The sequence below is a fragment of the Ambystoma mexicanum genome, chromosome 5q (genome assembly GCF_040938575.1).
Source record: "Ambystoma mexicanum isolate Mex_15411 chromosome 5q, UKY_AmexF1_1, whole genome shotgun sequence".
In the NCBI taxonomy this organism is placed as follows: domain Eukaryota; kingdom Metazoa; phylum Chordata; class Amphibia; order Caudata; family Ambystomatidae; genus Ambystoma; species Ambystoma mexicanum.
The window spans coordinates 668000525-668012897 of NC_090933.1; the positions used below are offsets into that span (position 1 = coordinate 668000525).

A 12373-nucleotide genomic window follows, 5' to 3' on the forward strand; every position below is an offset into this window, starting at 1 on the left:
AGCAAAGCCATGCTATCGGAACAGTTGAGCGTTCAGTAATATAATAACTTAAATTAAGTGGGTATGTAATGTTTACAGTGCAGAGAGTATGTGTGATCATCTGTTTATGGTATTTCAGATTATCCCGTTCCCTGGAGAAACTCGCCTACACCGAGATGATGGTACAATAGCCTCTCTTGCTGATGTGGGATGGGTTTCTGAAGAGGAGGGTGGAGCCTCTACCAGGCTTAGGTAGGAAGTTATGTACATTACAATTGTATTTTTTGCTATTATATGCTTGAATGTCTACACATTTTACGTAGCAAGAAATTATACTTTGGCATGTTCTGCCCAGTGCATCAATCAAATTGTAATTTTTTTTGTTGCATTCTAAATCGAATTTCTAGCTATGATCAGGTTATGATCAGGTGCACTGTGGAAACCAGGCATCCTGAGTGCTGGAACAGTGTGTTCCCAACAAAGTACTATTACGTTAAACACTTTGGTAAATGACAATTACAAAGCCAGAATAACTTGCTACATCTGAGACATTTAAATATGCATGGCTTCTCTGGTTGAAGGATGCCAAGCATTATCCAGCAGCAGCAATTATGTCATGCTGGTGCTGGATGTATTTGCAATTATTGCTTGTTTACTTAATTTTTGCTACATTAACTGGTAGTCTCTTCATCAAGCTGGGATAACGTTAACATTGCTATAGCCTTTCAAACTGTGTTAAAGGGCCTGGCATTTTCTCCTTCCAAAAGCATACCACATTAGCTTTGTCCTTGCACGTCCATTTAAGTGCACCTGTTTTTTAAAAATGTTTTTTTTTATTACATTTAAGCACATACATCACAAAGAGCAAAAATAGAACCCCCCCAAACCATTCTTCCTTAACATACTTCCTAGCCCACTGCCCCACCCCTGGAGATCAGGTGTCTGTAGCATCTGAACAAGCCTGGGTTGTCCCTGGGCTTTTAGCCTATGTCCATTAATTGGACTCTTTGTGGAAATATTCGTAGGACAAAGTCTGCCTTTAAAAAATTCAGAACCCGTTTCCAGTCCCAATAAAAGCCAGCCTCATCTTGTTAGCTTGTGTAAGTGGTGAATTCCAATGCAACGAATTTGCAAATCCAATCGTGGAGAGTAGGTACCTCTCTGCTCTTCCACCTTCGGGCGATCAGCTGCCAAGCCGCTGCTAGTAGAATTGTGACAACCTTTCTATCTGCCTTTGACCGGGGCGTTTCATTGGTATCCCACATTCCCAGAAGGCGTAGGGTCTGTGGAGTAGAGTGGCAAGCAAAAAATACTCTGCAGAAAGTAATCTTCGAGTGGATTGTGTCCTCCAGCGTATTCCTCATCTTAGATGTATTCCATCCAGCTTTGCTGCTCTTCGGAAATTTTTTCGGCAGAGGGCGCCGAGCGTTGATGTCGATTCGATGGTCCCTCGAAGGCCTCCGTCGAGGGTGACGTCATCGGGTGTATAAGTAGCACACGCGGCGCCCGTTGGCCTCAGTTCTGTTTTTCCGCAGTTATGTTGCTTCGGACATTCGGCGCGCCTCGAGTTCTGTTAAGAAATATAATATAAGAAATATGTCCTTGTCATCGACGCCGACCACGACCCCGAGATCGGGTTTCAAGAAATGCAAGTCGTGCGGCTCAAAAATGTCTATCACGGACCCGCACCGCGAGTGTTTGTGGTGCCTCGGAGAAGGCCACGACATGGAGGCCTGTTCGAAGTGTCAGGCGATGACGGGGAAGGCCTTGCGAGAAAGGAGAGGGAAAAATACAGGTAGGTCGGAAGGATCGAAAATCTCTAGCGTCGAGTCGAGACCCCGTGAGGAGAAATCTCCTCGACGCGAAAGGCATCGATCTAGATCCCAAAGCGATATTATCGCTCGTCGTCTTCGTCAAGAAAAAATCGAAGAAACGACACTACAGGTCTCCCTCCACCTCGTTGTCAGACGAGTCTCCGAAAAAGATGAAATGCCCCACAAAATATTTGTCTTCCGAAGAGTGGGAAGCATTCAGGGTCAGAATGATGGAGCTGTTTGAGAAGGCGAAGCCTCGGTCCGCGCCTTCTTCGGAAGCCGGCCGGGAGCGTCATCGTTCCGACACTCGCGCGCCCTCGAGCCCGGGTGATCGTAAAAGGAAGGATAGGGAACCTTCCAGGACGCCGAGCGATAAACAGTCGTGTCGACTGCTCGAGGTCACAGACGCCATCCGTGACCTATCACACCTCGAAGGGAAAATCGTCGAAGACTGCCTCGACGCCCTCGAAGCAGACCCTGTCGACTACCACTATGTCGATACCGAAACCCTCGGCGCCAAAGGCTCCAGCGCCAAAGGCAAGCCAGGGAAACCAGAGAAGGAGAAAGTTACAAAACATGTAATTTCTTCAGAGTCTGGTACTATGCCTCTTCCTCCACCTCTCCCAGAGAAGGTTTTCAAGCCTCTCCCTGGGAAGGAATTTTTCAAATCCTTGACCTCAATTTTTGAGGAACAGGAGAGATCCGATGAGGAAAATGTACCTTTTGGATTGGAATATGGCACCCCAAATGTCCCAGAATGCTTGATCTCAGAGGAAAGCAGAATGAGGGATTTGGTAGAGTCTTTACATAATGTAAGTGTCATTGACACTTCTCCTGAGAATGACTTTGGTAGACCAGATCAAGGAGAGCATGCCAGTCCATCTTACTGTCAGTTAATGGCCAAGGTGGTAGATTACTTGGGATGGACTAGACCACCAGCCCAATTCGTCCATGACGATTTAAGATATATTGGACCATGGTCCCACTCAAGACCCAGTACTACCTTTTCATGTAGCCTTACAAAACAGGGTGGCCAAGAATTGGGAAACTCCGGATTCTATTCTTCCGGTAAATAAGTCCCTCGCATCAAAATACCGCCCAGCCAGTAGCGACCGCGGCTATCTGTCAAAACATCCAACTCCCGAGAGTTTGGTCATACAGGCAGCCACAGCTTCCAACAAACTTGCGTACCCGTCTATCCCTCCAGACAGGGACGAATAAGTGTGTGGATGGTTGGGCACGGAAGGTATTTTCAGCCGGGAGCATGGCATTTAAATCTGCCAACTCCACATGTGCCTTGGCAAAATTTTCGTACACTCTGTGGGAGTGCATCGCAATGGCGGCGGAGCACATACCAGAAGGGGAAGAAAGGGAAGATTTCCTAGCCATCGTTAGAGATGGAAAGGTAGGCATGCAGGAATCCCTTCAATCTGGATTGGACACTGCGGATAGTGTAAGCAGGTCCATGGGCACTAGCACGGTAATGCGCAGGTTTGCGTGGTTACGGAAGTCGGGTTTTGCACCGGACCTACAGAACAGTCTACTGAACATGCCTTTTGACGGGTCTCACCTTTTTGGCAACAAGGCTGACGAGAGCCTTGAGAGGTTGCAGACCTCAAAAGCAGCGGCAACATTTTTAGGAGCTGCTATTAGGCAACCTGAGCCTTTTCGTGCACAAGGGCAATCATGGAGGGGACAATCCTATCGTTATGACACCTCATATGGAAAGGCGAGAGGAATGGCCAGTCAAAAGGGCCAAAGAAAGGCCACTCGAGGTGGACGAGGAAAACGTGCTAAGCCAGCTCCAGCTGCAGCCTCTCTGCCAGCAGCGGCTGCAACATCCGCCACAAAACCACTTTGAGGACTCGCACCACAACACCTGTAGGAGGCAGGCTGTCGCAGCATCTGCAAGAATGGCGAGCCATTACTTCAGATGTTTGGGCTCTAAAAATAATAGCCCAAGGCTACTGCCTTCCTTTTCTAAAGCAACCTCAAAGCAATCCACCAGGGAGACACCCGTTGAAGTCTTCAAACCCGCTCCTACAGCAGGAAGTTCTAACCCTGCTGGAGAAAGGTGCCATAGAACTTGTACCTGCATCGGAGAGGAACAAGGGATGGTACTCCCCGTATTTTTTTTATCCCCAAAAAGGACGGAGGACTGAGACCCATCTTGGACTTAAGTTCCTCAGGAAGGACAAGATCAAGATGGTAACTCTCTCTCAGATCCTTCAGGCCCTTCAACTTCAGGACTGGTTGGTGTCATTGGACCGCCAAGATGTTTATTTTCATGTGCCTTTTCATCTCAAACACAGAAAATACCTGAGGTTCGTAGTTGGCGACTCACACTATCAGTTTCGAGTCCTGCCATTCGGGTTGACCTCTGCCCCGAGGGTCTTCACCAAGTTAATGGTAGTGGTGGCAGCGCACCTCAAAATAGGGGGGATTCATGTCTACCCCTACCTGGACGATTGGTTGATCAGAGCGCGTTCTGCCGAACAAGCACTGGATCATCTGAAAGTCACCTGCCACTTCCTCCACAAACTGGGCTTCTCCCTCAATTTCAAGAAGTCACAGATGACACCTTCCCAACAGCTTCAGTACATAGGAGCTGTACTAGACACATCCTTGGGAAAGAGCTCGCCTCCCAAGACATTCTTCAGATGGTTTCCAAATTCCGAAATGCCCAAAATCTCCAGGCTTACGATTTTTTAAGGTTGCTCGGCCTCATGGCATCCTGCATCTTCCTGGTGCCAGAGGCACGATTGAGGATGAGATCCCTTCAATGGGCTCTAAAGACTCAGTGGTCCCAGTTCGCGGGTCAAATGACAGATCTTCTTCAGATTCCGAACAAGGTCAGACAAGACCTTCTATGGTGGACCTGTACAGAGAACATCCTAAAAGGAGAACCTTTTTGGCAACCATGGCCTGAGATCACAGTAGTGATGGACGCCTCACTCCTGGGGTGGGGAGCTCATGCCAACGATTTGACAATCAACTGTCGTTTGTCTCCATCGGAGTCCAAACTACATATCAACCTTTTAGAGCTGAGGGCAATCAGACTAGCGCTGAAGGCCTTCCTGCCATCTGTCAGGGGAATGAATGTCCTGATAATGACAGACAACACAGTGGCCATGCACTACCTAAACAAAAGAGGTGGTGTGGGGTCACTACCCCTGTGCAGAGAGGCAATGCAGCTCTGGTATTGGGCGATTAAGGAATGAATCTCTTTAACGGCAATTCATCTAGCCGGGGAAGAGAATATGACGGCAGATGCTCTGAGCAGGCAGAGCACGGTGTCCCACGAATGGGAACTGGCTCAGGAAGTCATTCAAGAGATCTTCGACCTTTAGGGAACCCCCCAGGTAGACCTATTCGCAACCAGTACCAACCGAAAATGCGAAAGGTATTGCTCAAGGGAATTTCCCCCTAGAGGAGCCCTGGGGGACGCGTTCGTGGTGGAGTGGAATTTCCCACTATTGTACGCATTCCCTCCGATTCCCATCATTCCTCAGGTCATCGGGAGGCTGAGACGCTTAGAGAACCGCATGATCCTAATTGCCCCGGATTGGGCCAGGAGAACGTGGTATCCGGACCTTCTAGATATGTCCATCTGTCCTCCAGTACGTCTTCCTCAGAGAGAGAACCTTCTCTCTCAAATGGAAGGTCAGGTTCTCCACCCAGATGTCAGAACACTCAACCTTCATGCTTGGTATCTGAAAGGCTGAGATACAGGGATTGGAACCTTCCAGATGTTATGGAGGTGTTGCTTTTGGCAAGAAGGCTAGCAACAAAGTGTCTATACCATTGCCGTTGGAAAAAGTTTTGCAACTGGTGCAGGGAAAAAGTCGATCCTTTTCTATGTTCTATTCCGGAAGTACTATCTTTCCTTTTGACCCTAGCACATAGAGGTCTGAATATTGGAACAATAAAAGGTTACCTTGCGGCGCTTTCCATTTTCAAGGGCTCATCGGAAGAATGCTCCTACTTCAAAATTCCTTTGATAAAACAATTCTTAAAAGGTCTCACTAATGTGTTTCCTTCTCACTCATTTCAAGTACCGATTTGGGATCTAAATTTAGTTCTAAAATTCTTAATGTGTGCCCCTTTTGAGCGTATGAACACGTGTCCATTAAGATTACTAACGTGGAAAACGGCCTTTTTAGTTGCTCTAACATCAGCAAGAAGAGTGAGCGAATTGCAGGCTCTGTCTTATGGGCCACCCTATACTGTGTTCCATAAGGGCAGAGTTGTATTGAGGGTTAAACCATCATTTTTACCAAAAGTAATATCCGATTTTCATTTAGGTCAGAAAATTGTTTTACCCTCATTCTATCCTCCACCGCATCCTTCTAAGGAGGAAGAAAGATTACACAGACTGGATCCAAAAAGAGCTTTAAGCTTTTACATCTCTAGACTTTCTAGGCTTAGAGTGGACAACCAGTTGTTTATAGGCTACACAGGAAGCAAACTGGGTCAATCGGTAACAAAACAGACAATTTCACGCTGGATTGTACTTTGCATTTCAGAATGCTACAGACTAGCACAAAAAGACCCACCAGAAGGGTTAAGGGCTCATTCCATCAGAGGCATCGCCTCTTCCACGGCCCTACAAAGAGGTGTCCCAATAAGATCCATTTGCGAAGCAGCAACTTGTTCTTCACTTCACACCACCTCAAAATTCTATAGCCTGGATGCTTCCCAGTCTAGGGAGCTGACTTTTGGAAAAGCAGTGCTTTATTCTGCCTTCTAAAAGCATTGGTAAAAAAAAGACCCCTCCTCCAGAGAAAGTATACAAAATACTGCTTTGGGAGTCTATCTAAGATGAGGAATACGTTGGAGGACACAATCCACTTGAAGAACAAGTTACTTACCAACTGGTAACGTTCTTTCGATTGGATGTTCCTCCAACGTATTCCTCATCGCCCTCCCAACCTACCCATCTGTAGATTTTTCCGGGTTATTGTCATCTCAAATCTCGCAAGTCTGATATCTGTCTGCCGGCACAATCTACACATACAAGATCACAGGCAAAAAAAGGGGGAAAATCAGAACTGAGGCCAACGGGCTGCGCATGCTTCTTATACACCCGATGACGTCCCACTCGACGGAGGCCTTCGAGGGACCATCGACTCGACGACATCGACGCACGGTGCCCTCTGCCGAAAACATTTCCGAAGAGCAGCAAAGCTGGATGGAATACATCTAAGGTAAGGAATACGTTGGAGGAACTGTTAGGGAGAATTCTCTGTTAAGGCTAATTTCCCAAACCTAGTGAGTCCCCCAGCAGCTTTGCTGGATTTTTGGGATTTAATTTTTTCTCCTGCTAAGAATGAGACTCTTTCTCCCACTCTTAGACATGATTTGAAATATCCTTTGACTTTGTAATGTGTTTTATGGGCTATGGGGTCTTTTACTCCATAGGGTTTCATGTGGTTTTTGTTAAGTGTGTTACACAGCACCCTCATTGCAGCAACACAGGGGTGTCATAGTGACCCCCAAACATAGACTCCATACCCTGGGACTGACTACTGTCTCTCAGGGCATGTAAAGTCACCATTGACTTTACTAGTCTTAAATTGGGAACAGAACCAGTACAAACCATTATATTGTGGGAGTACTGGTAGGGGTAATTAGATTGCCCCTGGTTCTGTTTTTCGAGGGGGCACTGTGCAGTCCCCCCTCGTCATGTTTCTGGCTGGTGGCAGTGGGTGCCACGCGAAATATTCCTTAAGAATATTTACTATGGGATTTTCCCATTCATTTTAAACGCACCACTTTTTGGTGCAATGTTAAAGATACTGCTGGGTTATTTATTTAATATTTATTTCGTCGGTTGGGTCTTTTTGCCAGGACTCAGTTTTAAAATGGCGTTTGTTTGCGCCTCTGTAACTCCAACCCAAGTCAAGCCCTTTGTTCCACTTTTTGGCGGGCTGCTCCACAGAAGCCTCCAAAAGTGGTGCCACTCTGTCTGGGTCTACAGGATGTGTGGGAGGGGGGGGGTTTAGGCACCCTGGATTGAGTTGCCTGGGCAACTCAAGTTGCACTCTTGTGTGATTGGCCCTGTGTTGAGCCGCCCGGCTCATCACTTAGCATGTTTGAGTGACAGCTAGGACTGATGAATGGGGGTTTTCTGCATAAAAGCAGGGCTTTGGGGACTGGAACTTCAGAAGTGGCCACAGGACCAAAGAATCCGAAGAGGGAGAAGCTGAACCGACCTGCAATGACGACACCCCCGGTGGAGTCCTGCCGAACCGCCTCACCACTTCTTCCAACGACAGAGGAGATCTTCATCCCGGAGAGTCTTCTTCCTTTGACTGGTGGGGATAACAGTTTGCCCACCTTTTCGCCTCCCCGGATCATCTCGTGGCCACCTTGCCTGTGCCAAGCACCCCGGCAACCGGGATACCACGTTTTACCACTACCGCGAATAAAAGGGTAGTACCTTTTAACCGGAGAACTCCGCGGCTGGTTTCTTCCCTGGCAGTGCAACGACCTTCAGCTTTCCTCCACGTCGAGATCTTCTCTTCCTCTGGCCGACGCCGCGACTTGCACCCGCTGCCAGGAACAACTGCCCCCGCTGGAGAATTCTCTCCACTTTCAAGGTACTGTGTCCGCCTGGCCTCCCTCGCAACGGTCTGTGTGGGGTGTCTCTTAAATCCTCAACTTGCCACTTGGATTGGCCCTAGGATGGTTAACTGAACTTTTCTGAGCTGAACCAATTCCTTTTTGAACTCCCTGCAAGACTTTTCAAGCCTTTTAAACTGTGTGATCTTGGGCGCATTGGTGTTCTGCTCTCTCTATGAGGGAGCCTGGCCTCTGAACTTTTTGCTCAGAAGTAGACTTTTACTTTCCTGCCTTGCTGGGTGTTTCTAAAGTATTGTGTGCTTTTCTAATTTCTGCCTTTTCCCTCCCTTTTTTTAACTTATTGGAGTGCCATCTTTAGTTAAGCGCTCACCTCTGTCTGAAAATAAGTGGTGTTAACTAAGACTTGTCCAATAAGGAATAAGGGATGTGTATATATATTAATAGTGACTGTGTTTTGAACTTGCTTACAATAATAGTGCTGGAGTGTTTCTAAGTGTGTCTTTAAATAAATAATTATATACTTTGATACCAAAGCTCTGGTCAGTGTTTGCTTGTGCTACTGTATTTTGGTACCTATCTTGTATACTCTAGATACGGTCTAACTCTTCTTGAGAGAAGTCTGGCTGCTCAGCCACAGCTACCAGGTAAATCTGGGTGGTACAGACTGCTACCAATTGATTTTACTGCCAACACCTGTAGTCTTAAGCCTTTTGCAGTGGTCCCTAAGGGAACTGCACAGGTTTCTTCCTAACAGGAACATCCAATGGAAAGAACGTTACAAGTTGGTAAGTAATTTGTTCTTTCGAGGGGATTGGGTCCTCCGACGTATTCCATATCTATGACAGTAATCACCACAGCTGTGCTGCTTCGGAAAATCTTTATGCGTCGATACGCCGCCCTCGAGGACCTCGGCCGACGTCACTGGATGTTATAAGTAGGACGCACGACGCCCGTAGCCTCAGTTCTGTTTTTTCCGTGAACGTGTTCGCTTTGGAGATCTCGGCGCGCCTTGACTCTTTGGAGTTTGTTCTTTCTCGGTTCTTCGAACCTGTTCGTTTGTGAAGTTATCCTTCGTAATGCCTACCTCGTCTTCCACCCTGCTTCCGGGCTTTAAGAAGTGCGTGGACTGTGGGTCCAAGATGTCGGTGACGGACTTGCACGATGCCTGCCTCTGGTGCGTCGGGGAGGCCCATGACACGGATGATTGTGTCGACTGCCAGTCACTTACGGCCAAAGCCTTGCGGGAGCGCAAGAAGAAACTGTTGGTAGGTAAGCTGTCCAAGCCACAGAAGTCAAGGTCTGCGGGGCTTTCGACAGACTATTCGAGGTGCGACTCTCTGCATCGTCGTCGGAAGTCCAGTGGGTCTCGGTCCCGGAGTAGGTCCCACCACTCCTCTGCCTTTTCGAGGCACTCCAGGAAGCGCCGTCATCGGTCGCCTTCTCCGTCCTCGGTCGCCTTCTCCGTCCTCGGTCGCCTTCTCCGTCCTCGGTCGCCTTCTCCGTCCTCATCCGAAGACTCCGCCTGTCGGAAGGTTGCTTATCCCACCAAGCATGCGACGCCGGAAAATGCTAGCGATTCTCGAATCGCAGGGCACTGGTCCGTCCGCGCCTCCCGAGTGGGGTCGGTCGTGATCGGTCAAGAGACACCGCTTGTACGCCTTCGGGCTCTGGTGGTCGGCACGATTCGCGGGAAAGGTCCCGCTCGGACAAGGGGAATCGTTCTCGTCATGCCCGTTCCAGGTCCCGTTCCTCGAGACCGTGGGCACCGTGTGTCTTCGAGGAAGACGCCGACGTCTGTGCGCCGAGGTCCTCGATGGACTCTTTTGAGGCTCTGCCTTCGAAGAAGTCGTTGATGCCATCGGCGCCCAGGATGTCGAGGGACATGCTCGGGGCTCCGCCCGCGAGGCCTGTGTCGACGCCGTCGGTGCTGTCGGCTCTGTGTTGATGCCGATTCACTCGACGCCTTTGGAGGCCGTTTCGACGGGGGTACCCCGGGGCACAGTGGAACCCCCTAGAAAGGCTCTGGCCAAGGTCAAGCTTGGCTTTGTTCCCCATTCTGTGCCCTCTTACCGCCATCTTGAGTACATTTCAGAGGTGGATGAGGGCTCTGATGATGGCATGGTTCCTGATACGGTGCCAGATGAGATTCTCTAGGGCCATATCCAAATTGAGGACCTGCGTCAGTCCCTGCACAACGCCAGTGGTCTGGACACCTCTCTGGAGGTGGAGTTTTGTAGGCCTGAGCCGGGCACTCATGCCGACTCCTCGTACCAGTGCCTTATGTCTAGGGTCACCGAGTACTTGGGGTGGTCTGCTCCCCCAGGGGATTTTCTTCAGGATGACCTTACAGATATCTTCGACCAAGGTCCACCAACTGACCCGGTACTGCCGTTCCATATGGCTCTACAGAGGAGGGTGGCGGCGGCTTGGACTGCTCCGGAGAGTCTCCCGGCAGTGGGCAAGTCTTTGCTGCAAAAATACTGGCCAGCCAGTAGCGACCACTGCTACTTGACCAAGCACCCCACTCCGGTTAGTTTGGTGGTGCAGGCGGCTACGGCCCCAGCAAAGTAGGCGTCGTATCCTACCATCCCTCCTGATGGGGACGACAAGCGTTTTGATGGTTGGGCGAAGAAAGTGTTTTCTTCAGGGGGTATGGCGCATCCGGCGGCCAACTCCATATGTGCCTTGTCATGTTTCACGCACACTCTGTGGAACTGTTTCCTTAGCGGCTGAACATATTCCTGAAGGGTACGAACGGGATAGTTTCCTTGCCATGGTTCAGGATGGCAAGAATGCCATGTGTGAGGCCGTTCAGTCGGGTTTGGACATGGCAGATTGCATCAGCTGGTCCATGGCGGCGAGCACCGTAATACGCAGGTTTGTGTGGTTGCGGAAGTCGGGGTTTGCTCCTGATGTGCAGGCCCGGCTCCTCAACATGCCCATTGACGGTGAACATCTTTTTGGCAGCAAAGCTGACGAGAGCCTTGAGAGGTTGCAGACCTCCAAAGCTGCAGCAAAGTCGTTGGGTGCTGCAGATCGACAACCTCTGCCTTTTCGTCCTAGGGGACAGCAATGGAGGGGAGGTTCCTTTTTGTTATTACTCATCCTTTGGTAAAGCGAGAGGAGCTGCCAGGCAATGGGGCCACCTTTGGAGTGCCAGAGGTGGAAAACAAGGTACTCGAGGTACCAAGGCAGGTACTTCAGCTCAGTCATGAGGCCATGTCCCATGGTTCGCCGGTTGGGGGAAGGCTGGCGCAGCATCTTGCAGAGTGGCGCGCCATTACTTCAGATGTGTGGGTTCTGGAGATCATAGCCCACGGCTACTGTCTTCCTTTCCGGCAGAGGTCTCACGACAATCCACCGGGGAATCTCTTTGAAGAGTCCGGATCCGCTCCTTGCGCAGGAAATTCAAGCCCTGCTGGAGAAAGGCGCCATAGAACTGGTGCCTGTAGCGGAGAGGAACAAGGGATGGTATTCCCCTTATTTTTTGATTTCCAAGCAAGACTGGGGATTGAGACCCATCATGGACTTGCGCGGTTTGAACAAACTCCTCAGGAAGGACAAGTTCAAGATGGTTACTCTCTCTCAAGTCCTCCAGGCCCTTCAACTTCAGGACTGGTTGGTGTCTCTCGACCTCAAGGACGCTTATTTTCATGTACCGATCCTTCCAAAGAACAAGAAGTACCTCAGGTTCTGAGGTGAAGCACTTTCAGTTTCGGGTCCTGCCGTTCGGATTGACCTCCGCCCGAGGGTCTTCACCAAGCTCATGGTAGTGGTGGCAGCGCATCTCAAGAAAGGGGGGGGATTCACGTCTACCCCTACCTGGACAATTGGTTGATCAGGGCACGCTCTTCCGAGCAAGTCCTGGATCATCTGTCTGTCGCCTGCCACTCCCTCCACAAGCTGGGTTTCTCCCTCAACTTAAAGAAGTCCCATTTGACGCCAACTCAGAGGCTCCAGTACATCGGAGCAGTGCTCCACACGTCCCTGGGGCA

The 12373-nt window shown here is 49.5% G+C and overlaps 1 protein-coding gene across 4 annotated transcripts in view; it reads left to right on the forward strand.

Annotated features, from left to right (window-relative positions):
* MTFR1 (mitochondrial fission regulator 1) overlaps positions 1 to 12373 on the forward strand; it is a 558490-nt gene that overhangs the window by 337495 nt on the left and 208622 nt on the right. For all 4 annotated transcript variants that reach the window (XM_069621121.1, XM_069621120.1, XM_069621118.1 and 1 more), the window contains one exon: positions 119 to 231. In XM_069621121.1, the coding sequence (XP_069477222.1) occupies positions 119 to 231 (113 nt within the window). The remainder of the gene's footprint in view (positions 1 to 118; positions 232 to 12373) is intronic.